A 27,889-nucleotide genomic window follows, 5' to 3' on the forward strand; every position below is an offset into this window, starting at 1 on the left:
TGGGAAAATTCCCGTTCTGGGAAAAATCCCATTCTGGGAAAATCCCATTTTGCCTTCAGGGAGGAATTTTGGGATGAATCCGGAGGGGAGGGACGGCCACACCTGGCTCGGGGCGGTGCCCACACCTGGCTCCGGGGACGTTGCCAGAAGCTTGGTGGCATCTCAGGGGACACTCCCTGGACCGGTGGCCACTGAGGGGACATCTTCAGGCCAGCGACAGCCCAGGGGACATCCTGAGGGTGGTGGCAGCTCAAGGGACATTCCCCAGGCCAGCGGCAGCTCCAGCTCACCCAGCTGGGGCCAAAACACCCCCAAAATGTCCTTGGAGTGATGTCACCTCCCCGAATGTCACCCTGGGGGCAGAGGGACATTGCCGAGCCCTTCACAGTGCTGGCACAGCAGGAGCCCTTTCAGCGGGGTGGGGACAGTGCAGTGGCGGCAGGGTGGCCTGGCCCAGCTCAGGGACAGTGCAGTGGCGGCCTGGCCCAGCCTGGGGACAGTGCAGTGGTGGCAGGGTGGCCTCGGTGGTCCCTGCAGCTTGGGGACACGGGGACAGGGCAGGAGGGACGAGCGGAGCCCTGAGGGTGTCCCCGTGGGGCAGGCACTTGGTCAGCGCTTTCCACCTTCAGTGTCCCCTCAGTGTCCCTTCAGTGTCCCCTCAGTGTCCTCTTGGTGTCTCCTCGGTGTCCCCTCGGTGTCCCCTGCAGCCCCCACGGGGGGATCGTGGCACCCCAAAATCTGTTCCTCAGTGTCCAGGGTGGTCCCGGCTGCTCCCCCAAGTCCCTGCAGAGCTGTGGGCAGCTGCACCCCAAATTTCACAGTGTAGGGAGCCAGGTCCGCTCCCCCAACGCCTCTGAACCCCCAAATCCCAGGGCAGCGGCTCTGGGGCACCCCAGCCCTGTCCTTCCCCCGTTTTGGGGTGAAAGCAGCCGGATTTCGGGGCGCTGGAGGGGTACAGGAGAAAGAGGAGCCTCGGGGAGAGAAGGAGCTGGAAGGGAGGAGAGGGGAGGCGAGGGCTGAGAGCACGGCGGTCTCTCCGTGTCCGTCTGTCCATCTGTCCGTCCATCCTGCAGCCAGGATTTGCGATCAGGGTGGGCCTGAGCCCCTCCAACACCATCAGGGGCCAGCGCCAGTACCGGGACCTGCTTGGGGTGACCCCACCGCGTCCCACCGGCGCCGGGATTCGACACCAAGGCGGGGCTGAGCCCCCCAACACCATCAGGGCACCGGGAGCTGCTCGGGGGCGACCCCGGCGCCTCCCCCCGGCCCCGGGCGGGCTCAGCCCCCCCCGGGCCGGCCCTCACACCGGGGAGGTGGCGGTGGAGTCGCTGGCCAGGCTGTCGGCGATGTCGCCGCGCTGCAGGCGGCGCAGGGCGGCCAGGAGCGCGTCCAGCGTGGCCGACTCGCGGCCGGCCCAGTGCGCCAGCAGCGCCCGCGCCGGCGCCTCCTCGCGCGTGAAGGACTCGATCAGCTCCTCCTTGTAGCCCAGCTCCCCCGCCAGCTGCCGCCACGTGTCCTCGGCCGAGCTGCCCAGCAGCTTCTCCACCTCCTCCTGCTTGCTGGCCGGCAGCGCTGAGTAGGGGCTGCCGTCCGCCTTGGGAGCTGCTGGAGAGAGGGGGAACGGTCTGAGAGCCTGCCCGGGGTGTGCCCGTCCTCCCTGCCCTTACCTGGGTGTCCCTGTCCTTACCTGAGTGTCCCTGCCCATCCCAGATTGTCCCTGTCCATCCCAGATTGTCCCTGTCCATCCCAGGGTGTCTGTGCCTGTCCTCCCTGCCCTTCCCTGGGTGTCTCTGCCCATCCTCCCTGACCTTACCCAGGTGTCCCTGCCCACCCCCAGGTGTCCCCGCCCATCCTTCCGGTCCATCCTCCTTGCCCATCCCAGATTGTCCCCATCCATCCCCAGGACATCCCTGTCCATCCCAGGGTGTCCCCGTCCTTCCCAGATTGTCCCGGCCCATCCCTGCGATGTCCCTGCCCATCCTTAGGTGCCCCTGCTCGCCCCGGTGTCCCCACCCATCCCAGATTGTCCCTGCCCACCCCTGGGTGCCCTAGCAGCCCCACCTGGCCCCTGGGTGCCCCGTGCCCACCCCTGGGTGCCCCGTGCCCACCCCAGCAGCCCCACCTGGCCCCTGGGTGCCCCGTGCCCACCCCTGGGTGCCCCGTGCCCACCCCAGCAGCCGCACCTGGCCCCTGGGTGCCCTGCCCGGGCGGCTGCTGCTCGTGCAGGCTCTGGCTGTCCACGGAGATGCCGCTGTCGCTGTGCAGCTTCTCGCCCTCGGGGGACGGCGTCTGGTTCACCGGGCGGTTGTTGGCGCCTTGCTTGTTCTGCTTGCAGCTGTTCCACCTGCGGGGACAGCGGCGCACGGGTGACATCCCCGGGCGTGCCAGGGCTTGGTCCCCTTCCCTGGGGTTTGTCCCATTGTCTGGGTTTTGTCCCCTTCCCTGGGCTTTGTCCCCTTCCCTGGGACTTGTCACATTTTCTGGGGTTTGTCCCATTTTCTGGTTCCTGTCTTGGTGCCGGGACAGGGACAGGGAACAGGGACAGGAACGGGAACACAGACAAGGAGACAAGGACAGGGACAGGGACACAGACAGGGACAGGGGTGCAGTGTGTCCCCCACCCTGCTGCCACCTCCCTCCTCACCCCTCACACAGTTTTGGAAATGTGCCCATCCCGGTGCCCTCGGTGGTGGCAGCTGTGGCTGTGGCACATCCGGAGCAGGGGTCCCACAGTTCCCCCCTCCCCAAATCCCTGTCCCGGTACCTCTTGAAGGCGATGTAGGCCACCAGCCCCACCACCACGGCGGCCAGGATGGAGCAGTAGACGGGGATGAGGTTGTCGCTGGTGCCGTGGGTGAGCACGGGCTGCGAGCTGCCCACGACCGTGGTGGCCGCGTCGGCCGCCGTGCTGGGCCCGCCCTCGGTGCTCGGCGGCTCCCCGGTGGCCTCGGGGCTCTCAGAGCCCCCCAGGGACGGGGCCGGCGTGGTCCAGCGAGGGTGGAGCCCTGGCGGGGCGGAGGGAAGGGAAACGGGGGTCAGGATGAGCCGGGGGTGGCCGTGGCTGTGTCAGCGCTGTCCCTCGGGGCACAGCTCCTGCTGCTGGCCCCCAAACCCAGGGGAGCCGCCCCAGCTGACCCCAAAACCGCCCTGGGGCAGAGACACCCCCCCCAGGTGTCCCCAAACCCTCCCTGAGGCAGAGAAACCCCCCCAGGTGTCCCCAAACCCTCCCTGAGGCCAGGAAACTGCCCCAGGTGTCCCCAGACCCGCCCTGGGGCAGCCCAGGTGCCCCCCGGTGTCCCCAAACCCGCCCTGGGGCAGCCCAGGTGCCCCCCGGTGTCCCCAAACCCACCCTGGGGCAGCCCAGGTGTTCCCAGACCCGCCCTGGGGCAGCCCAGGTGCCCACGCCCCACACGGAGCCGCTCCCACAGCTCCAGGGCCTGGCTTTGCTCCTTTCCCGGCCCCTGCGGCTCCGCCCGGGCGTGACCCCGATCCTGCCACACCCGGGCGTGTCCCGGGAGCCACGGGGCCGTCTGGGCTTGTCCCGGGGACACACGTGGGTGCCCCATCCCACGCGATCCCATCTGATCCCGTCCCATCCCGAATTCCCTGTGCCCGCTCCGGTGCCAGGGCCAGGCCGCGTCCCCCAGCCCATCCCAGAGCGAGACTGAGATGGGAATTGTGCCAGGAGCTGGGACCTCGCCCCGCCACCCCCTTGCCGGCCCCTGCCAGCCCTCTGGGATTGTGCCAGGCTGAGATTATGACAAACTGGGATTGTGCCACGCTGGGATCAGGACTGAGCTGGGATTGTGACAAACTGGGATTGTGCCAGGCTGGGATTGTGCTGGGCTGGGGTCAGGACTGAGCTGAGATTGTACTGAGCTGGGATTGTGCCAGGTTGGAATTGTGCCCCGCCAGCCCTGGGGCTTCGGTGGTGTCACTGTCGCCATCACAGGGGGGTTGGTGCCATCCTGCCCTGTCCTTCCCTGTCCTGGTGCCATCCTGCCCAGCTGTGTCCCTGTCCCATCCTGCCCTGTCCCGGTGCCATCCTGCCCTGTCCCTGTCCCATCCTGCCCTGTCCTGTCCCGGTGCCATCCTGGCCTGTCCTTCCCTGTCCTGGTGCCATCCTGCCTGGCTGTGTCCCTGTCCCATCCTGCCCTGCCCTGTCCCGGTGCCATCCTGCCCTGCCGTGTCCCTGTCCCATCCTGTCCTGCCGTGTCCCTGTCCCATCCTGTCCTGCCGTGTCCCATCTTGCCCTGGCCTGTCCCTGTCCCATCCTGCTGTGTCCCTGTCCCATCCTGCCCTGCCGTGTCCCTGTCCCATCCTGTCCTGCCGTGTCCCTGTCCCATCCTGTCCTGCCGTGTCCCAGCCCCCGCTGCCCTTTGGAACCCCGTCCCGGGCCCACAGCAGACAAAGCCACCGCTGTGTCCCTGACTTGTGGCTCCATTTACTCGACCCTTGGGCGGAGCTGCCCCTCAGCCCGGCTCGGCGGCGGCCGGGACAAAGAAAGAAAAGCTTTCTGCTTTGGTGGTGCCACGCTCGGGGCACCGAGTGACGCCGTGCCCGCCCGGGAGCGCGGCTGGGGCTGGCCAGGAGCCCCGGGGGGAGCAGCCCTGGTGGGAGCATCTCCATCTGGAGCATCCCCACTTCCTCCAGGAGCTCAGCACAGCTCTGACTTCTGCTCTGCCCCTTTTTTTCCCCTTTTTTCCCCTTTCCCGTGGGGCTGGAGCTGTGTTTGGGATGCCAGTGGGGACAGGGGGACAGACACACAGCCCCAGCTCCTTTCCATTGCCCAGCACTGCCAGATCCCAGCACAGTTCCCCAAACCCAGGTCCAGCCACACCTCAGCAGCCACACCGAGAATGTCCCTGGAGTGGCAGCAGAGCTGTGACAATGGCACAGCCACACCGAGAATGTCCCTGGAGTGGCAGCAGAGTGATGACAATGGCACAGCCACACCGAGAATGTCCCTGGAGTGGCAGCAGAGTGATGACAATGGCACACACCGGGCACATCCCAGCGGTGGCGGCAGAGCGGTGACAATGACACAGCCACGCTGGGAAGAGCGGTGACAATGGCACACACCAGGAATATCCCAGCAGTGACACCAGAGCTGTGACAATGACACAGCCACACCGGGAACAACCCTGTGGTGGCAGCAGAGCCGTGACAATGGCACACACCGGGCACATCCCAGCGGTGGCGGCAGAGCGGTGACAATGACACAGCCACACCGGGCACGGCTCTTACTCCACAGCAGAGCGGTGACAATGACACAGCCACATCGGGAAGAGCAGTGACAATGGCACCCACCATTGGCACACACCGGGCACGTCCCAGCAGTGACAATGGCACACACCGTGAACGTCCCAGCAGTGGCACCAGAGCCGTGACAATGGCACACACCGTGAACATCCCAGCAGTGGCACCGGAGCCATGACAATGACACACACCGTGAACGTCCCAGCAGTGGCACCAGAGCAGTGACAATGGCACACACCGGGAACGTCCCAGCAGTGGCACCGGAGCCGTGACAATGCCACACACTGTGAACGTCTCAGCAGTGGCACCAGAGCAGTGACAATGGCACACACCATGAACGTCCCAGCAGTGGCACCAGAGCAGTGACAATGGCACACACCGTGAACGTCCCAGCAGTGGCACCGGAGCCGTGACAATGGCACACACCGTGAACGTCCCAGCAGTGGCACCAGAGCCGTGACAATGCCACACACCGTGAACGTCCCAGCAGTGGCACCAGAGCAGTGACAATGGCACACACTGTGAACGTCTCAGCAGTGGCACCGGAGCCGTGACAATGGCACACACCGTGAACGTCCCAGCAGTGGCACCAGAGCCGTGACAATGCCACACACCGTGAACGTCCCAGCAGTGGCACCGGAGCCATGACAATGGCACACACTGTGAACGTCCCAGCAGTGGCACCGGAGCCGTGACAATGGCACACACCATTGGCACACTCTTACCCCTGCACTCGGCGTCCGCCACGGCCGTGCACTCGCGCACCAGCACCTCGTTGTCCTCGCAGGTGGTGCAGGGCAGGCAGGGGTCCACGAAGTTGGCCTCGCTGGAGAAGGTGCCCTCGGGGCACTCCTCGCACACGGTGTCCTGCGAGTCCTTGCAGGGGAACATGAGCCCGAAGCCGACCTCGCAGACGCGGCACTCGCGGCAGCCGCCGCTGCTCTCGTCCTGGAAGTAGCCGTAGGCGCAGCGGCACACGGCGTCGTCGGTCTCCACGCAGGGCGCCGACATGCTCTGCAGCCCCTCGCACTGCGTGCACGGCTTGCACGGCTCCGTGGCGCTCGCCGTGTCCGAGAAGGTGACGCCTGATGGGGACGCGGGGGATCAAAGCTCTGCTTCTGCTTTCCTTCGTTTCCCTCTGGGGTCAGGGCGAGAGGGGTCTCTGTGCTCCCCCCAGGCTCAGCTTCCCGTCGATGCCTTCCCCATTCCCACAGAAATTCCCAGCTCCTCATCTCCCAGGCTCCTCACATCTCCCCCATTCCCCAGCAATTCCCAGTTTAGAGCCTCATTCCGGGCTCAGCTTCCCAGTAACATCCTCCAAATTCCTGTCTCCTCATCCCATTCACATCTCCCCCATTCCCCCGTAATTCCCAGTTTGGAGCCTCATTCCGGGCTCAGCTTCCCAGTAACATCCTCCAAATTCCTCTCTCCTCATCCCATTCACATCTCGCCCATTTCCCTGTAATTCCCAGTTTGGATCCTCCTTCCAGGCTCAGCTTCCCAGTAACATCCTCCCCATTCCTCTGCAATTCCCAGTTTGGAATCCTTCCAGACGCAAATTCCCATTAACACCTTCTCCCTTCCCACCACAATTCCCAGCTCCAGCACACTCCAGGCTCCCGTTCCCATTGACTTCTGCACCCTTCCCACCTCCTCATCCCATTCTTCTGCAATTCCCAGTTTGGAGCATCATTGCAGGTTCATCTTCCCAGTAACATCCTCCCCATTCCCTCCTCATCAGCCCATTCACACCTTCCCCGTTCCCCAGCTATTCCCAGTTTGGAGCATCCTTCCAGGCTGAATTTCTCTCCCCATTCCCGCCTCCTCATCCCATTCCCGCCTCCTCATCCCAATTCCTCTGCAACTCCCAGTTTGGAGCATCGTTCCAGGCTCAGCTTCCCATTGACATCTGCACCATTCCCCCCTCCTCATCCCCATTCCCCCCTCCTCATTCCCATTCCCCCCTCCTCATCCTCATTCCCTCTTCCTCATCCCCATCCCCCCTCCTCATCCCCATTCCCCCCTCCTCATCCCCATTCCCCCCTCCTCAATCCCCATTCCCCCCTCCTCATCCCCATTCCCCCCTCCTCAATCCCCATTCCCCCCTCCTCATCCCCATTCCCTCCTCATCCCCATTCCCCCCTCCTCATCCCCATTCCCCCCTCCTCATCCCCATTCCCTCCTCATCCCCATTCCCCCCTCCTCATCCCCATTCCCCCCTCCTCATCCCCATTCCCTCCTCATCCCCATTTCCCCTTCCTCATCCCCATTTCCCCTTCCTCATCCTCATTCCCCCCTCCTCATCCCCATTCCCCCCTCCTCATCCCCATTCCCCCTCCTCATCCCCATTCCCACCTCCTCAATCCCCATTCCCTCTTCCTCATCCCCATTCCCCCCTCCTCATCCCCATTCCCCCGGGTCCCATCCTGGCTGCTCTGCCCCCATTGTCCATCCCAGCGCTCTCTGCTCACATCCCCGCGCTAATTCCCCATTTTATTCCCTTTCTGACCCCCGGGGCCATCCCCTGCCCTCACATCCCGTCGCTTTCCCCGCACATCCTGCCGGGGTCCCGGGGGTCCCGCTGTCCCCTCTGTCCCCGCTGTCCCCGGTGGCAGCGCTGACTGTGCCTGACCCCGCGGCTCCTGCGCTCCGGTTTCAGCCCGCAGGACGCGCTGCGGGGGAAATCGATGCCCGTTCCGAGCCGTGCCCGCTCCCGGAGGAGCTCGGGGATATTTTTAGCCCCGGAAGAGGCGGCGGAGCCCGGCCTGGAGGGCGCAGCTGCTGCTGACGCTGCCCCCGCTCCCTCCGGAGCTCCCGGCCCAGCCCGGGGAAATTCCAGGGGTGGAAAAGGGGCTGGGGATCCCTGCGACCCCTGCTCAGCCCCAGGGATGGTGCTGGGAATGATTCCTGCTGCCAGCAGCTTCCCGGGGAACACCGAGCCGCTCAGGACAGGAATTTCGGGCTGCTCCGGAGGGGGATGAAGCCCCAGATCCCAGGGAGTGGGCGGGATGGGAGTGATGGAGGTTCCACCCACCCTCAGCAGTGGATTTTCCCCATCCCCAACACCTTCCCTCCTCACCCTGTGCCCGTGCTGGGCGTCCTGCCCCTGCCCTGAGGCTTTCCCTGGACCTGCAGAGGATGCTGAGCCACAAAATCCGGGATGGTTTGGGTCAGGAGGGACCCCAAACCCCCCGATTTCCTGGACCGGGACACCTCCTGCTCTCCCGGGCCTCTCCCAAACCCATCCTCGCTATCCCGGGCTGTGCCCAAACCCATCCTCGTTATCCCGGGCTGTTCCCAAACCCATCCTCGCTATCCCGGGCTGTGCCCAAACCCATCCTCGTTATCCCGGGCTGTTCCCAAACCCATCCTCGCTATCCCAGGCTGCTCCCAAACCCATCCTCGCTATCCCGGGCTGCTCCCAAACCCATCCTCGTTATCCCGGGCCTCTCCCAAACCCATCCTCGCTATCCCGGGCTGTGCCCAAACCCATCCTCGCTATCCCGGGCTGCTCCCAAACCCATCCTCGTTATCCCGGGCTGTGCCCAAACCCATCCTCGTTATCCCGGGCTGTGCCCAAACCCATCCTCGTTATCCCAGGCTGTTCCCAAACCCATCCTCGTTATCCCGGGCTGTGCCCAAACCCATCCTCGTTATCCCAGGCTGCTCCCAAGCCCATCCTCGGCCACTCCCGGGGTCGTGGCCGCCACATCTCCGCTGTCCCTGTCGTTTCCAGCCCCTCGCAGCCCCAGCCCCGTGCCCGAGCAGCAGCGCCGGAGCAGCCCCGGGGCGGCACACGCGGCTCCCATTAACCCGGGCTCATGCCTCGCATTATGCTGAATTATTGATGGGCGCCATTAGAGCGGGGAAGTGGCCAGGAAAGGCTTTCGGCTGAGTGGGCACATTTGCAGCGGCAGCCGAGGGGATCTGAGCTGAGCAATTACAGCCCCGCAGCGAACGGGGCCGAGCCCCCGGCCCTCCCTCCCTCCCTCCCTTCCCCCGGAGGCTGCGGGATAAATAAATCATGAGCAGCCCCCGGGCTCTGGGGGACTGCGATGGGGGGGAATTAGAACAATTCCTCCCCACTTTGGGGTGCTTCTGGCAGCCCCCCGGGCTCTGGGGTGTTGGGATGGGGGGAAAAAGGGGAATCAGAGCAATCCCCCCCCCCCTTTTGGGGTGTTTCTGGCAGCCCCCTGGCCTTTGGCAGGGCTGGCATGGGGGAAAAGGGGAATTAGAGCTGTTCCCCCTTTTTGGGGTGTTTCTGGCAGCCCCCTGGCCTTTGGCAGGGCTGGGATGGGGGAAAAGGGGGAATTAGAGCTGTTCCCCCTTTTTGGGGTGTTTCTGGCAGCCCCCTGGCCTTTGGCAGGGCTGGGATGGGGGAAAAGGGGGAATTAGAGCTGTTCCCCCTTTTTGGGGTGTTTCTGGCAGCCCCCCCGGGCTCTGGCAAGGCCGGGCTTTTTGCAGAGGATTTTTCCGGAACGATTCCCCCCGAGGGTCGGGAGCGCGGCCAAGGGAGTGCTCGGAGGAGGCAGCCCCGGGTGCAGGTGGGGACCCTCGGCCCTGGGCCGTGCCCACATTCCTGGGGCGCAGTCTGGAGGCCGTGCCAGCAGCGGGGCTGCCTCCGCCTGCCCGGCCCGAGGCAGCGGCATCCGGGGGATCCGGGGGGATCCAGGGGGATCTGGGTGTGTTCACCAGGATCCAGGGGGATCCAAACTTGTCCAGAGGGATTCTGGGGTAATCTAGGGAGATCCAGGGGGATCTAGGTGTGTTCACCAGGATTCAGGGGGATCCAAACATGTCCAGTGGGATCCACAGGGATCCAAACGTGTCCAGGGGGATCCAAACATGTCCGGGGGGATCCAGGGGGAATCTAGGGGGATGCAGGGGGATCTGGGTGTGTTCACCAGGATCCAGCATGATCCGGGGGCATTCAGGGGGATCCAGGTGTTAAACGGGGGATCCAGGGGGTTCCAGGCCCACAGGGCTCCTCTCCCCATCCCCACAAGGGACAGGTGCAGGATTTGCAGGTTTCCTTCCCTCCACACCCCAAAATCCCTCTCAGGGAAGAGCTGAGGGTGGGGAGGAGCTTTTCCCTTGGTGGGAACCATCACCGTTGGGATCCATCCCTCTCTGGGGTCCGTCCCCCCGTCCAGGAGGGATCCAGCCCCGTTTCCCGGCCGGGCTCAGGGAAGCAGAGCCGTCCATCGATTTCTCAGGACGCTGAGGTATTTTTAGCCCTGCCCTGGCTCTGTTCCTCCAGCCTCCTCTGCCTCCTGTCTGCTCCATCCTCATCCCAAACCCCCTGAGCACCCCCCAACAACCCCCCCTGTACCTGACAGCGCTGCCCACACCCCAAACTCCCACTTTGGGGAAGAATCCCCCATTTTAACCCATCCTTTCCCCAGAATCCACCCCAAGCCCCACCTGGCTCAGCACAGGGGTGTGACATGGGGACACTGTGGCACTTTGGGGGGTGTTTGGGTACTCACTGTCAGCACAGGGGTGTGACACGGGGACACTGTGGCACTTTGGGGGGTGTTTGGGGTACTCACTGTCAGCACAGGGGTGTGACATGGGGACACTGTGGCACTTTGGGGGGTGTTTGGGGTACTCACTGTCAGCACAGGGGTGTGAGCAGGGGACACTGTGGCACTTTGGGGGGTGTTTGGGGTACTCACTGTCAGCATAGGGGTGTGAGCAGGGGACACTGTGACACTTTGGGGGGTGTTTGGGGTACTCACTGTCCAGGCAGGGCTCGCACACCGTCTGGTTGACCCCGCAGGGCTGCACCACGCCCTCGCCCACGTTGCAGAGGCGGCAGCACTCCCCGCCCAACGTGAACAGCCTGGAGGCACAATCGTCCTTGGAGGCGCCGGCCCAGGGGCCCTGCGGAGAGCAGAGCCCAGAGGTCACCTCTGTCACCTCTGTCACCCCTGTCACCTCTGTCACCTGTCACCTCTGTCACCCCTGTCACCTCTGTCACCTCCCAGATGTGACAGCACGGGCGGGTCCCGCTCTGGGGACACCCCACTCTGCCGAATGCTGATGTGGGGGAGAAGAGCGCTTTTCCAGGCAAAATTCACTCCTCGGGAAGGGCCCTGCTGAGATCTGTGCTGGCGGGAGCCGGGAGGGTCCCCGGGGTGTTTTGGGGTGGTGTGGCCGCTGTTTGTCCCTGTCCCTCCCTCAGCCACCTCCCCTAAGGGCACTGAGCCATTCGGGGGGCTCAGCCCTCCCCAGCCTGGGAACGGCAGAGGAGAGGAGGAATCCCTGCCCCATGGAGGGTCTGGGGGGCTCCTCTGCCCCCCAAAACCCGCTGGGAGACGGGGCAGAAACGGGGAACCGAGGGAGCAGCAGGAGCCTGGGCGACCTCCCCTCCCCGCCTGGTGACACCGGGTGTCCCCGCAGGTACAACCTGACAGGTGCGGCCTGGCACCACACCTGAACGCCACCAGCACCCCTCGGGGCTCTGCAGCCCGGGCAGGGCCGAGCTGCCCCCCGAACCCCCCGTGGGGTGCAGGAGCCCCGTCCCACAGCCGGTCCCAGCCCTGCCAGGCCCCTCTGCCCCCACCCAGCGAGCCCCGGCCGATGCTGGCACGGGGGGAGAGCCCCGCGGGAGCGTCTGGCGGCCTCGGCAGCGCCTTGGCCGCGTCCCCGCGCTCGCAGCGGCGCTCGGGGCTCCGCATCCGGCGGGGCCGAGACAATGGAGCGCCAATTGCAGGCAGCTGAATGACAAAGTGCTCCAATTACCCCGCGCTGCGAGGCGGCCGCTCCCGCTCCCCCTCCCCGCCAGCCCGCCCTGGCAGCGCCTTCTTCCAGAGCCCTTCTCCAGAACCCTTTTCCAGACCCTTTTCCCAGAACATTTTCCCAGATAATTTTCCCAGGCCATTTTTCCGGATCATTTTCCCAGATCCTTTTCCCAGCCCCCTTTTCCAAACCCTCTTCCCAGCCCCTTTCCCAGCACATTTCCCCAGATCATTTTCCCAACTCCTTTTCCCAGCCCCTTTTTCCTTTCCCAGAACATTTTCCCAGATCCTTTTCTAGCCCCTTTTTCCCAGGCTCTATTTCCAGCCCCTTTTCCCAGATCCTTTTTCCAACCCCTTTCCCCAGCCCCTTTCCCAGATCTTTTTCCCAGCCCCTTTTCTCACCCCCTTTCTCCAAACCCTTTCTCCAGAACACTTTTCCACCCCCTTTTCCCAGTTCCTTTTCCAACTCCGGGCAAGCAGGAGGGACTGGAATATGGGGAACCCTCCCAGCGCCCCAAATGTCCCCTGGGAATGGTTTGGGGTGAGGCAGTGCCCACACGTGTGGGGCACATTTGGGGGTTTTGGGGCCACGCTGGGCACGGCTCCTCCGGGGCAGCTCGGAGATCCCTGGGATGTGATTGCAGGGCCGGGAATGGGGCTGGGTGTGAGTGGTGATGGGGCTGGGCCATGGGGCACTCAGAGCATCCCACGATCCCAGGGATCCCAGAGGATCCCACGGTTCCAGGGATCCCAGAGCATCCCACGGTTCCAGGGATCCCAGAGGTTCCAGGGATGTCAGAGCATCCCCTGATCCCAGAGCATCCCCTGATCCCAGAGTTTTCCTCAACCCCAGAGCATCCCACGATCCCAGAGATCTCACAGCTTTCCCCGATCCCAGAGCATCTGGGTGGTCCCGAAGCTTCCAGAGATCCCAGAGCACCCAAAAACCCCAGAGCTTCCCCCGATCCCCGAGCATCCCATGATCCCAGACCTTCCCCTGATCCCAGATCTACCTCCAATCCCAGAATTTCCCCCGATCCCAAATCTTTCCCCCGAATCCCAGATCTCCCATCTCCCCCACAGCTGCGAGCTGCTCCCTTGGGACGGGCCTGGCCGGGCCACCCGGTCCCATTCCAGGCCCACCCGGTCCCTCTCCAAGGCCACCTGTCCCCTCCATCCCGGCTCCCCCACCCACGCTCCCTGCGCTCCGCGTTAGAGGCGATTCCCCGCTCCAGGTGCCGCGGGCCCCTCGTTCCGGGGGTTCCCTTCGGGGCTGGGGGCTCCGCGCCCCCCCGAGCCTGGCCAGGGGCACCCGGGCCGCGTTAGGCCGCGGAAACGCCGCGCCGTGAGCGCGGCCGGCGGTGACAAAGGCGCGGAATGAACGCCATAAAGCATCCGGACAGCTGGCCCGGCCCGGAGGGCGCGGGCGGCACCTCTGGAAGCTGCGAACGGCGTCTGGAGGCGGCTCGGGGGGGCTGCAGGCCGGGCAGGCGCTGTGGGTGAGGACGGAGCCGCTGCGAGCGGGACTGGGGAGCTCTGGAGCGGCCGCGCGGGGCAGGGGATGCTCCAGCTGGAGCCGAGATCCGAGATCCGAGCCGGCTCTGCCTCTCTTGGCCGAGCCCGCTCTGGGAGAGGCCAAATCCCAAATCCCGGCTCCCAGATCCCCGCTCGCAGCGATTCCCGAACTTTGGGCAGCTGCGGGAGCCGCGTCCGAGCCCCGCGGCTCCGGCTGGACCTGGGAGGTACCGAGCGGGGGGCGCGGGGTCCCGGGGGGTCCCGGGGGGTCCCGGGGTGCGGGCACGGCTGGGGGCGCACAGCCGGGTCCCCGTTGTCCCCCCGACACTCGCAGCCCCGCGGGGCAGAGCCAGCCCCGGAGGTGACCCCGGACAGGGCAGTGGCGATTCGGGGACATCCGCAGCGGCCGGGGGACGCGGAGGGCGATGCCCGGGGCGGGGAATGGTTGGGATCCATCCGGCCGGGACAGCTCCGATTTTGGGCACCCCGATGCCGAGGGGGTGACGGGGGAAGGAAGGGTAAAGGGGCCGTGCCAGCCCCGCTCCGCTCCGCAGCCCTGAACTCCGCCTTTAATACCCTGCCCGAGGGGTGTCCGGCTGCCTGAGAGCCCCCCTGGGACCCCCGGCAAATCCTGGCCCCCAGACAGCCCCGATCCTGCCCCGGCTGCGGGTCTGGACCCCCCCGGCCCCTCTCTCCCCTCTCTGCTGCCCCCCTGCCCTGCCCTGAAGTTTTTTGTCTGGAACACACAGCGAGGGCTCTGCCGGGGGCAGAAGGGGCTGAGCCCGAGCTCCGGGGCAGATCGGAGCCGGGAAAGTCCGGGAGAGGTTTGGGGGTGCGCGGGGGGCGGCGATGGAGGTGCTGGGGGGGTTCTGTCCCCGCTGCCCTCGCCTGGGGCTCCGTCACCTTTTGCAGAGCCAGAGCCGGGACAGCGGCACCGGAGGGGCTGCGGGACCCCCATCCCCACCCAGCTCCCCTCCGCACCCCAAGAGCTCTGCCCGGCTCTCTCCGGAGCCCCCGGCACTCGCCAGCCCCGCTCGGGGTGTCCCCATTCCTCACCCGCGGGGCTCCCATCCCGGGGCCCCCGAACCCCCCGCGTGAAGCCCCCGGGACCCCCCGAACTCCCCGCGTGAAGCCCCCGGGCCCCTCCATCCCTTCCCCGCCCGGTGCCGCCGCGGGGACTCCCCGTGCCCCGGAGCCTCCGGTGCCGCTCCGGTGCCGCCGGGACGCTCCATCCCCTCCCCGCGGGGCTCGGGGGCTCCCCGGGCGCCGCTCCCGCACTCACCGCCCGCAGCAGCAGCAGCAGCAGCGGCAGGAGCCCGGCCATGGCGGGGCAGCGGCGCCGGTGCCACCCCCGGAGCGGAGCGGAGCGGAGCGGAGCGCGGCCGGGCTGCCCGAGCTCTGCCGCTCTCCGCCGCGGCGGGGCCAGAAAAGGCTGCGAGTCCCTCCCCTCCTCCTCCTCCTCATCATCATCATCATCACCATCCCCGCCCCCGGAGCATCACGGAGCGGCCGAGCCCGCACCCTCCGCCGCCGCCGTCACACAAAGCCCGAGAGCCCCCGGAGCCTCCGAGAGCCCCCCCGGGACCCCCCGACACCCTCCGGTGCCCCCGGCCCCGAGCGCTTTTGGGGTGCGCTCGCCCCGAGCCCTTCAGCCCCTCCATCGCTTTTCCTCCCGCGCTGTCTGTCCGTCCTTCAGCCCCTCTCCATCCCCGCCTCTCCCCGTCTGTCGGTCCGTCTGTCCGTCCGTCCGGCCGTCTGTCCCGGTCCTTGTGTCCCCAGCGGGGAGGGGTCGCTGATGGCACCGGGGTGGGGGGCACCAGCCCTGCTCCAGCCGCAGGCGACAAGGGACAAGGGACGAGGGACAAGGGACAACGTCCCCACCGTGGGGACACCCCAGGCCTGTCCCAGCCCTGCGGGTGACACCGAGAGGCCCCAGGGGGGGACACGGGCGGGGGCTGAATTAAATCTTTGTATTTCTGCCCTCCGCAGCAAAGAAACCCCATCTGGACCCTGAAAGGTCCCCAAGTGCCACCTCCTTTGTCCTGAAATGCCAGGGCTGGTTCCCTGTCCCGGCTCTGAAATGCCAGGGCTGGTTCTGTGTCCCACAGCTCTGTGTCACCCCTGGCACGGCTCTGAGATGCCAGGGCTGGTTCCCTGTCCCACAGCTCTATGTCACCCTGTCCCTGCTCTGAAATGCCATCCCACAGCGCCGTGTCACCCCTGGCACGGCTCTGCGGGGTCACCCATCAATGCCAGGGGGTCACTGGTGCCACTGGGAGCGGCTCTGACCCGCTGGCACTGCCCCAGGGTGGCTCCTGTGGCTCCTGTGGCCACGGCCCAGCAGATTTGGCCTCGCGTCCGTCCAGCTCCAGGTGTTTCCTGCCCGCTCCGGGCTCTGCAGGTGCTGCTGGGGCTCCCAAAACCCGGCGGTTCCCAGCCCTGCAGCCCCAGGTCCCGCTGGATTTCTGCTGGAAAAGCCAAATCTGGAGCCTCTGAGGAGCTCGGGGCCGGCTGCTCCCGGCTCGGCCCGGGAAGGGCTGCTCGGAATTCCCTCTCAATTCCCTCTCTCAGTTCCCTCTCTCAATTCCCTCTCTCAGTTCCCTCTCTCAATTCCCTCTCAATTCCCTCTCTCAGTTCCCTCTCAATTCCCTCTCTCAGTTTCCTCTCTCAGTTCCCTCTCTCAGTTCCCTCTCAATTCCCTCTCTCGCAGCTCCTCCGCGCGATTCAAGCCGAGCCAAGGCTGCCGTTTGTTCTCCGTCACGGGCGGAACATCTGCGAGCCACATGGAGCCGAGTTCACAGCCAGGAACGCCACGCTGGGGCCAGGTGGGACCGGGCTGGAGCTGCCCGGGGCCGCCGTGCCCACCCGGGGCTGCCGTGCCCACCCGGGATTGGGATGCCCACCTGGGTTATTCTGGGATGCCCACCCAGGGTTTGGTTGGGGATGCCCACCTGGGTTTGGTTGGGATGCCCACCTGGGTTATTCTGGGATGGTCACCCAGGGTTTGCTTGGGGTGCCCACCTGGGATTGAGGTGCCCACCCGGGTTTTTTGGGGATGCCCACTCAGGATTTGGTTGGGATGCCCACCTGGGTTATTCTGGGATGGTCACCCAGGGTTTGCTTGGGGTGCCCACCTGGGATTGGTTGGGATGCCCACCTGGGTTTTTTGGGATGCCCACCCAGGGTCTGTTTGGGATGCCAGCCATAATCCCAGCGTTTTCACGGGTTTTTATGGGATCATCGCTGGCACCGCAGCCCCAGCGGGATGGGAAGGGGTGACTTGCAGGGGACAAGGGCCACCATCTCTGGGGACATTCCCGGAGCAGACAGTGACAGCACTTGCAGGGGACAAGGGCCACCATCCCTGGGGACATTCCCGGGAGCAGCCGCGGGATCCCACAATTAATTTACCGCAGCAAGTGGCAAATCCAGATGTTCTGCTCAGGCCCTTGCATAAATCCTCCCTCCTCCTCCTTCTCCTCCTCCTCCTCCTCCTCCTCCCGTGCTGGGGACACCGAGGTCACGGCCTGCCGTCCCCGAGCCCCATTCCTGCCACCCCCGTGCCCGGTGCCAGCCTGGGAACCATCCCAGAAAATTCCCCAGCTCTGGAAGAGCCCAACCAGGTCTGCCCCATCCCACTGATCCCATCCCATCCCATTGATCCCATCCCATCCCATCCCATCCCATCCCTGCCCTGGATGCAGCCTGGGGAAAGTGGGGAGTGCTCTGGGAAATCAGTTCCAAGGGGAGAATTTCCCATTAGGGTGGGGCTGTGATTCCTACAGGGATGGGGTCAGTTATCCCATGGAAATGGGGCTGTGATTCTTGTAGGAATTTGGGGCTGTGATTCCGTGGAAATTGGGTTGTGATTCCCATAGAAATGGGCTCAGTTGTCCCATGGAAATGGGGCTGCGATTCCCCTGGAGTTGGAGTTGTTATCCCATGGAAATGGGGCCCAGCTGTTCTGTTCCTACAGGCATGGGGCGATTCTGGTGTGGGTGGAGCAGGGAAGGTGAATTCCCATTGGGATGGGGGACTCAGGGGACACAGGGGACACGGGGGACATGGGGGACACAGCATTGTCCCCCCTGGTGCTGCCCAGGGCCTCCCGAGCTCCCACTGGGGCTGGGATGTGCCCCCAAATCTCCAAGCACCCCAAAAGCCCCAGGACAGGAGCGACCCAGCTGTCCCCAGACGCCCCCAAACCCGCTGCCATCCCCTCGGGGTGTCCCCCCTGTCCCTGCGTTTCCCTCCCTGATTTCCAGGCCTGCAATTCCTCCCTCCCCGTTCCCTTTTCCCGTTCTCCCCGCGTTCCCCAGCCCATCCATCACCCTGCCGGCAGCCGGGGGCTCGGGATGGATCCTCGGGCCCTTATAAGGCGAGAGCCGGGCCGGGCTGGGAAAAACAAAGCCCGGAGAGAAAGCAGGGCCGGGCAGCTCCCAAAACCCCGGGGAGAAAAGCCCGGGAACGGGGAACGGGCGCGGAGGGAGGACAGGACCACGCCCAGCAGCGTTATCGATCGTTATCAGTGATTGATCCGTCCCTGGGGGGCCGGCGCTGCTTTGGGAGCCCATTGATCCCGGGGCTGCCGCTGCTGCTGGATCAGGAATTTCGCTGCCCGGAGGAAACGAACGAGTGTCAGCGGGGATGAGCCGGCCAAGAGGAGATTTTTTATTTTCCTTGGCTCAGGGCTGCGCTTTTCGCTGCGTTTGTCTCTCGTTTGGGGGTGGGGATTGGTTTTAATTGACTCAGAGCTCGGCTGGAGGAGAACGAGATAAAGGAGGAATGGAAGGGGGATGAAGAGGAGGGAGCAGAAATTAAATAGAGACGAAATAGAAATTCAATAGGCAAAAAAAAAAAAAAAAAAAAAAAAAAAGAAATAAAATAGGAAAAATTAGAAATAAAATAGGAAAAAATAGAAATAAAATAGAAAAAAATTAGAAATAAAATAGAAAAAAATAGAAATAATTTTTAATCGGGAAAAAGATAGAAATTTATATTAGGAATGTAAATAGGAATAGAAAATAGGAAAAAAAGAAATAAAATAGAAATAAAATAGAGGTGAATTAGAAATAAAATAGAGATAAATAGAACAGATAAATGGAATGGAATAGAATAGAATAGAATAGAATAGAATAGAATAGAATAGAATAGAATAGGATTGAATATTCCCTCAGGAAGGGCCCTAAAACAAACCCTCCAATCCCACTGTGCAGCCCAGGGCAGATCCAGTGGATTTCTGGGCAATTTCAATTCCAGCTGCTGGCTCAGCCGTGCCTCAGTTCCCCCGTGGAAGTGGAGGTGGGAATTTCGCCTCCGGGTGGGAATTTCGCCTCTCCAGAGCCCCTTCCCAGCAGTGCCCGCCGCAGGAGGAGGGAGCTCTTTCCCCAGCCCTGATGAGGAAACTTAATTGCTGCCTTCATTACTTATGCAAATGAGCCGCGAGCATCTGCGGGAGCGGCGCCCCGGCCCCGCCGCTTCCATCCCCCCAATTACCGGGTTTATTTTAATTCCCGCTGTCGCGGCGGGCCGGGGCAGCTCCGGGGAGATTCTCGGTGCGGGAAGGGCCGCGGGAGGGGCGGGTGAGACTTTGCCAAGGGTCGGGAGCCGGCATCGATCGGGCCGGGATAATCGGATTGGGGCGGGCCCGCTGGAATTCTCCGAGCCAGCAAACAGCCGGGAGGAAATTGGGTAAAAGCAATTTTATCCTGGCGTGAGGGAGGGATTTAATGAGGGCCGGGACGTGACAGCGACGGGGAACGTGCCCAGGGGGCAGCGGATCCAGCGCGGAGAGGGGAGAGGCTCCTGGAGCACCCGGGGCTGTCTGGGGGGTTCAGAGAGGGATCCCAGCGCTGGATTTGTGGGGAGATGGATCCCTGAGAGCCCTCAGGGTGTGCACGGAGCTGTGGGGACATGGAGAGGTCCCGTGATGGGCTGGGGGGCTCTGCCTGCCCCATGGAATTGTCTGTCAGCCCCATGGGATCCTCTCCCAATGCCATGGACTGCCCTCTGATCCATGGATCCATCCATCCATCATCCATCCATCCGTGGATCCATCCATCCATCCATCCATGTATCCATCATCCATCCATCCATCATCCATCCATCCATCATCCATCCATCCATCATCCATCCATCCATCCGTGGATCCATCCATCCATCCATCCATCCATCCATCCATCCATCATCCATCCATCCATCCATCCATCCATGGATCCATCCATCATCCATCCATCCATCATCCATCCATCCATCATCCATCCATCCTCCATCCATCCATCATCCATCCATCCATCCGTGGATCCATCCATCCATCCATCCATCATCCATCTATCCATCCATCATCCATCCATCCATCCATCCATCATCCATCCATCCATCCATCCATCCATCCATCATCCATCCATCCATCCATCCATCATCCATCCATCCATCCATCCATCCATCCATCCATCCATGGATCCATCCATCCATCCATCCATCATCCATCCATCATCCATCCATCCATCCATCATCCATCCATCCATCCATCATCCATCCATCCATCCATCCATCCATCCATCCATCCATCATCCATCCATCCATCCATCCATCCATCCATCCATCCATCATCCATCCATCCATCATCCATCCATCATCCATCCATCCATCCATCATCCATCCATCATCCATCCATCCATCCATCCATCATCCATCCATCATCCATCCATCCATCCATCCATCCATCCATCCATCCATCCATCCATCCATCATCCATCCATCATCCATCCATCCATCATCCATCCATCCATCCATCCATCCATCATCCATCCATCCATCCATCCATCATCCATCCATCCATCCATCCATCCATCCATCCATCCCCATTCCCCCTCTGTTCTTTCCCGAGTTTTCCCCTCTCCCTGTCCCTCCCCACCCAGGATAATCCAGGTCAGACCCTGCTTCCCTTCCGTGGGCTGTGACCCCCAGATTCTCCATCCCAGTGGGCTCCGGGGGTCTCTCCCTGCCCGGTTTCGGCCCCGGGCCCTCCCGGCAGCCCCGGTGAAACCGGAGCCGCGCCCTGGCAGTGACGGACGGGCCGGGGGCGCTGCCCTGCGGATCCCCCGCTCCTAAAGCCGCCCCTAAAGCCGCTCCTAAAGCACCCCCGCTCCCAGGCCGCCAGCGCCGGGGATTTTACTGCAGCCTCTCGAGGTCCCATTTGCCCTGGAACCCATTTCCACGGCATGAATCACCGGGCGGAATGAACTCAATTAGTCCAGACAGAGGCAGCAGATAAATCAGGGTCCCATTAGGAAACCTGCCGGGTAATTTATGGCCCCGAGCGGCAGCGCTGGCTGTCTCCCTTCCCTGCCCATCTGCAGCCGGCTCCGGGACCGCGGCTCCCTCTCGGCACCGGGGGTGCTCCGGGGGTGCTCCGGGGGTGCTCCGGGGATGCTCCGGGGATGCTCCGGGGGTGCTCCGGGGATGCTCCGGGGATGCTCCGGGGATGCTCCGGGGATGCTCCGGGCCGGTCCTGCCCTGCCCGGCTGACCCAGATCGGATCGTGCTCCTTCATTCACCCTCCCTGCTCATCCATCCCGCGCCGGCTCGGGAGGAACCCGGAGCCTTCCTGGAAGTCTGGGCTGGAATTTCCCCGGTTCCCGCTCCTCGGGGCTGCTCCGGGGGCTCGGATCCCCCTCAGCAGCCGGGGATGAGGGCAGGGGGCCGGGAAGGGGCTGGGTGGGCTCGTTCAGGGAGGTCAGCCCGGATTTGGGGCTCTCACCCTCCCTGGGGAGGTTCTGGGCGCTGGGCAGGAGCCGGAGCTGATTTTATCAATCGTTACCAATGGTTTATCAATCGTCATTACCGACCCAGCGGCTCCGGGCTCCGTGCAGTCAGGGAGGGACCGGGAGCTGCCGGGGACCGTTCCCGGTGCCGGGGACCGTTCCTGGTGCCCGGGACCGTTCCCGGTGCAGCAGCGGCGGCTCCATCCCCGCCCAGGGCTCGGGGGCAGCGCGGGGGCTCCCCCGCATCCCCCAGCCAGGATTTCCCAATGGGGCTCAAAAAGGAATTTTTGCCTCCCGGGCAAAACCCGCGCCCGGTGCTCCAAGGGCTGGGAATGCCACAGCTCCTTCCAAAAAAAACGTTAAAAAAAAGAAAATGTCGGGGGCTGCCTTTCCCCGGGGACAGTTCGGGTGCGGGGCTCGATCCCCTCCAGGTGACCGGAGGTTTTCCCGAGGCTTTTCCTGCAGCCAAGGGCAGATTTTGGGGGACACAAACCTTACCCCCATGGAGCCCTCCCTGCGCCCCAAAATCGCTTTTTCACCTTTCCCCCCCTCGATTCTCCGAGCGCGCCTGGATCCATCCCGCCCCCTCCCACCCTAATGGGAGTCAGGGGGGATTTGGGGGATCAATGGCCGGCAATTACCGCGCCCCGGAACCGGAGCGGGGCCGCCCGGGAGGCTCCCGGTGCCGGGGAATGGCAGCGCTGGGACGGAGCCATGCGGGAAGTGACGCCTGGGGAGCGCTGCGGGCGCATTTGGCACGGGAAGGGCCCGAGAAATGGAAGCGCCGGGGGGGCTCAGACAGGGCTGGGGCGGGCAAAGCCCCCCCGGGACACAGAAACCCCGCAGGCAGCACGGGCCGGCTGCTGGAGAAGGAGGCTGTGGTGGGGATGGGGGGAAACAGGGGGTGGGAGCCCGCCAGGAGTGACCCCCGATATCTGTGAGCCCCAAAGTCTGGGACACCCCTAATGTCCGTGAGCCCTGTTATTTGTGACCCCGATATCTGTGACTCCCATTATCTGTAACCGCCCGATATCTGTGAGCCCCAAAGTCTGGGACCCCCAAAGTCTGGGACACCCCCATCATCTGTGATCTCTATATCTGTGAACCCCCCCCCCCAATGTCCGTGTCCCCTGTTATCTGTGACCCCCATGTCTGTCACCCCCGTTATCTCTGGTCCCCCCAGTGTCTGTCACTCCCGTTATCTGTGACCCCCAATGTCTGTTACCCTCGATATCTGTGACCCCAAATATCTGTGACCCCGTTATCTGTAACCCCCGCAATGTCCGTGACCCCTGTTATCTGTGACCCCCAATATCTGTGACTCCATTGTCTGTAACCTCCCGTTATCTGTGACCCCATTATCTGTGACCCCCCTGTTATCTGTAACCCCCGTTATCTGTAACCCCCATTATCTGTGACCCCCCCGTTATCTGTGACCCCCCCCAATGTCCGTGACCCCTGTTATCTGTGACCCCCCATATCTGTGACTCCATTATCTGTAACCCCCCCGTTATCTGCAACCCCCGATATCTGTGACCCCTGTTATCTGTGACCCCCCCGTTATCTGTAACCCCCGTTATCTGTGACCCCCCGGTCCCTCCCTGCCCGCCCTGCCCCCATTCCCAGCCGAGGGCCCCCCGCTGTCCCCCCCGTCCCCCCGGGGCCCTGCCCGAGGCACCGGAGGCACCGGGGGCTCCCTGACCCCGGCCCGGCTCCGGCTCCACAAAGCTCGGGATTGTTCCCCCCTGCGCAGACACAGGAAAACGGGCGGGGGGCGTTCGCGGGCATTCCTGCGGGGCCCGGGGGGGCTGCGCGTCCTGGGGGGGGCACAGCGACCCCATCCCGCCCCACTGATCCCATTGATCCCATCCCATCCTATCCCATCCCATTGATCCCATCCCGCCCCACTGATCCCATCCCGCCCCATTGATCCCATCCTATCCCATTGATCGCATCCTATCCCATTGATCGCATCCCATCCCACTGATCCCATCCCGCCCCACTGATCCCATCCTATCCCATCCCACTGATCCCATCCTATCCCATCCCACTGATCCCATCCCGCCCCACTGATCCCATCCTATCCCATCCCACTGATCCCATCCTGCCCCATTGATCCCATCCCGCCCCACTGATCCCATCCTATCCCATCCCATTGATCCCATTGATCCCATTGATCCCATCCCGTTATCCCATCCCATCCCATCCCGTCCCTCCCGCACGGGAATGAGCAGGGAAACGGACGGACACACGGACGGACACACGGACGGACACTCGGACAGACACACGGACACACGGACGGACACCCGGACAGACACACGGACACACGGACGGACACACGGACGGACACCCGGACAGACACACGGACACACGGACACACGGACGGACACACGGACAGACACACGGACACACGGACACACGGACGGACACACGGACGGACACACGGACGGACACACGGACACCCGGACGGACACACGGACGGACACACGGACAGACACACGGACACCCGGACAGACACACGGACGGACACACGGACGGACACACGGACGGACACACGGACGCGGTCCCGGGGCGGGGCTGTGCCCGTGGCTCGGCGCTGAGCCCGGACTCGCCCCTCCATCGATCCCGAGCCTCGGAACGGGACCGGGAGGGACCCGCCGGGCTCACCTGGGGGCTCACAAACACCTGGCACTGATTGCGCGGAGTTAATGAGCAATTAACGGCGGCACCGGGAGCCGCGGCACGGCCCGCGCCGGGAACGGCTCCGGCCCCGCGGGCAGCGGCGGAGGCCGCACTGAGGGGACTGTGTCCGGTGGGGAGGGGACTGCGGCCGGCAGGGCAGGATTGGACCCAAACCGGGCAGGATTGGTCCCAAAAACCGGGCAGGATTGGAGATTGGACCCAACCCAGGCAGGATTGGTCACAAAAACTGGGGGGGGATTGGTCCCCAAATCGGGGCAGGATTAGACCCGACAGGTGAGCAGGATTGGACCCGGGGGGTGAGCAGGATTGGACCCAAAAACCGGGCAGGATTAGACCCGACAGGTGGGCAGGGTTGGACCCGACAGGTGGGCAGGATTGGACCCTACAGGTGGGCAGGATTGGACCCGGGGGGTGAGCAGGATTGGACCCGGGGGGTGAGCAGGATTGGACCCAAACCGGGCAGGATCAGACCCTACAGGTGGGCAGGATTGGACCCCAAACCGGGCAGGATTGGTCCCCAAATCGGGGCAGGCTTAGACCCGACAGGTGGGCAGGATTGGACCCGGGGGTGAGCAGGATTGGACCCAAAACCGGGCAGGATTAGACCCTACAGATGGGCAGGATTAGACCCTACAGGTGGGCAGGATTGGACCCGGGGGGTGAGCAGGATTGGACCCGGAGGGGAGCAGGATTGGACCCCAAACCGGGCAGGATTGGTCCCCAAATCGGGGCAGGATTAGACCCTACGGGTGGGCAGGATTGGACCCACCCCATGAAGGATTGGACCCGGGGGTGAGCAGGATTGGACCCAAACCGGGCAGGATTGGACCCAAAACCGGGCAGGATTGGACCCAAACGGGAAAAATGGGGGTTTTGGGGGATTTTAAGGCATTTTGAGGGATTTTGGGGGTCCCCCCTCCGGGCCTGGTTTCCCAGCCCCTGTCCCCACTTTCTCTCCCCTCCAGGTCAATTAAACCCGGCATTAAACCCGAGCCCAGCTCGGGAGGAAATCCAAAGAGCCGCGGCCGGGCCGGGTCAGAGGCTCGGGCGCTCACGCAGGGGACCGGCTCAGGATTCATTAAGTTCATTAACTCCCTTTTAATTGCAGCCCTTGCTGAGGACGCCGCGTTACCTGAGGGGATGTGGAGTTTTGCGGGGGAATGCGGGGTTTGGGGAATGCGGGGTTTGGGGAGGATGCGGGGTTTGGGGAATGCGGGGTTTGGGGAGGATGCGGGGTTTGGGGAGGATGCGGGGTTTGGGGCTGTGTGTTTTGGGGAGCTGCGCTTTTCCCTGACTCAGCCCCAATTTCCTTGGCGCTGACAATTCCCAGCTCCCGGAGCTTTCCCGAATAACGCGGCCGGTTCCAGATGGCGGAGTAAACCCGGTTTAGGGCCGGTAGACACCGGGGAGAAGCCCCGGCGAGCGGCGGGGATCCCGGGCCGGCAGAACGGGACGGTCCCGTTCCCCCTGCGGGCACGGCACGGCACGGCCCAGCCCGGCACGGGGGGTTCAGCTCGGGGCTGTACCGGGTCAGAGTCACTCTCTCTGCGCTCCGGGACAATCCCGCTGCTCCTCGAACCCTCCGCGATCCCCCAAACCCAAACCGGGGCCGCACCGGGTCAGGGTCAGTCCCTGTAGGGTCCGGGACAGTCCCCGATCCCCCAACCGGGGCCGCACCGGGTCAGTCCGTGCTGGGTTCCGGGACAATCCCCGAACCCCCAACCGGGGCCGCGCCGGGTCAGGGTCAGTCCCTGTGGGCTCCGGGACAATCCCCGATCCCCAAACCCAAACCGGGGCCGCACCGGGTCAGTCCGTGCTGGGTTCCGGGACGATCCCCGTCCCCAAGCCGGGGCTCCCGGGGGTCCCGGTGCCCCCGGGGGTGTTGTTGTCCCCCCGGGCGGAAGGCAGGCTGGCTTTACAGCGCATTAATGAATTAAGCTGCGCCGCGGGGCCGTGCGGACGGAGCTCAGAATGCGAACAGCCCTAACTCGATTTCTCTGACTTGCAAATCGCGGCGGGCGGCTCGGCCCAAATCACATTAGGGCCGCTTCCACTGCGAGCCGCGTCCTCGCTGGGCTTTAATGCAGTTTCGCTAATTGAATTGAAACGCTCCTTGAGCCTGATTCGGGTTTGTGCCGGGCGCGGGGCTGGGCCGGGACCCCCAGGAAGGGCTGAGACCCCTGGGCTGGGCTGGGACCTCCCGGATGGGCTCGATTGGGACCCCCAGGATGGGCAGGGACTCCCAGGTTGGGCTGGGTTGGGACCCCCAGATCGGGCTGGGCTGGGACCCCCAGATCGGGCTGGGTTGGGATCCTTGGGAATGGCCGGGACCCCCAGGAAGGGCTGGGACCACCGGGAAGGGCTGGGCTGGGATCCCAGGGCAGGGCTAGGACCCCCAGATTGGTCTGAGACCCCCGGGCGCGGGGCTAGGCTGGGACCCCCAGGTTGGGCTGGGACCCCCAGGTTGGGCTGGGACCCCCGGGAATGCCGGGACCCCCGAAGGATGGGGTGGGTGGGAGTGGGCTCAGCGCCAGCCCCACACCGCATCTGGGGTGGAGCCCCCCCACTCCTGGCATCCCCCGGAACCCCCCCGGGTCCCCCCCGGGCCCGGCGCGTTCGTGCCGCGGTTCGGGAGCAGCGGCGGGAGGAGAAGAGGCCGCGCTTTGTTCCCGTCCGTTCCCAGCCCGGGGGGCACAAAGGGCCCTTCTGGGGCCGCCCGCGCTGCCCGCCAGGAAATGCCCCCCAAAAACGGCACCGGGGGCTGGGGGGGCTCGGGGAGGGCTCGGGGGGTGCAATCCCACAGCCACCCCCCAGTAACGGGGTTCCAGCTCAATTTTGGGGTGCAATCCCACAGCCACCCCCCAGTAACGGGGTTCCAGCCCAATTTTGGGGTGCAATCCCACAGCCAACCCCCAGTAATGGGGTTCAGTGCTGGTTTGGGGTGCGGTTCTGCTGCCATCCTCAAGAACGGGGTTCCAGCGCCAGTTTTGGGGTGCAATCCCAGAGCCACCCCAATAACGGGGTTCCAGCGCTGGTTTGAGGTGCGGTTCTGCTGCCATCCCCAAATAACGGGGTTCCGGCTCAATTTGGGGTGCGCTTCTGCTGCCATCCCCAAATAACGGGGTTCCGGCCCAATTTTCGGGTGCATTCCCACAGCCACCCCCAGTAACGAGCTCCCGTCTCAATTTGGGGTGCAATCCCACAGCCGCACCCCGAGAACAGGCTCCCAGCTCAATTTGGGGTGCAATCCCACAGCCCTGCCCCGTAACGGGGTTCCAGCTCAATTTTGGGGCGCGGTTCCGCTGCCGTGCCCCGGTAATGGGGTTCCTGCGCGGGATTTTTTTTCCGTTTTTCCCCGTTTTTCGGGGCTGCCGGAGCCAAAGGGAGAGCGCTGCTTCCCTCTAGCGGCTCCGGGCACGGGAGGGGACACGGCCGGGAATGTCCAGGAAGGACGAGGAGCTGCTGGAAAGGGCCCGAGGGAGGGCACGAAAATGATTTTGGGGTCTGGAGCAGCTCGGGTGAGGAGAGACAGGGAGCCGGGCCCCGTGAGACTGGAGGAGGGAAGGCTGAGAGCGGCAATATCCTAAATTTCTATGGAAATATCTGAAATATCCGCGGGAATCTGTCGCTGGAGAGGGGATCCCGTCAGTGCGTGGAAATAACCTCGAATATCCATGGAAATAGCTCGGATGTCCGTGGAAATCTGTCACTGGAGAGATTCCCACCGACGCATGGAAATAGCGCCGATATCCGTGGAAATCTCTCGTTTTGGAGAAGGGATCCCACCAATGCATGGAAATCTCTAATTTTGGAGAAGGGATCCCACCAATACATGGAAATATCTCAGATATCGATGTAATCTCTCGTTTTGGAGAAGGGATCCCACCAATACATGGAAATATC

General features: G+C 63.9%; 1 protein-coding gene across 1 annotated transcript; it reads right to left on the reverse strand.

The window, feature by feature from the left end:
- Positions 1–1,300: 1,300 nt before the first annotated feature.
- On the reverse strand, positions 1,301–14,841 carry NGFR (nerve growth factor receptor). The gene is made up of 6 exons (XM_058820727.1): positions 14,800–14,841; positions 11,001–11,145; positions 5,985–6,344; positions 2,765–3,005; positions 2,184–2,344; positions 1,301–1,602 (listed from the first exon to the last, which is right to left on the reverse strand). The coding sequence occupies exons 1-6, from the start codon at positions 14,839–14,841 to the stop codon at positions 1,301–1,303; spliced, it is 1,251 nt and encodes a 416-aa protein (XP_058676710.1).
- Positions 14,842–27,889: the final 13,048 nt, after the last annotated feature.

The sequence above is a fragment of the Ammospiza caudacuta genome, chromosome 27 (assembly GCF_027887145.1).
Source record: "Ammospiza caudacuta isolate bAmmCau1 chromosome 27, bAmmCau1.pri, whole genome shotgun sequence".
Lineage (NCBI taxonomy): Eukaryota > Metazoa > Chordata > Aves > Passeriformes > Passerellidae > Ammospiza > Ammospiza caudacuta.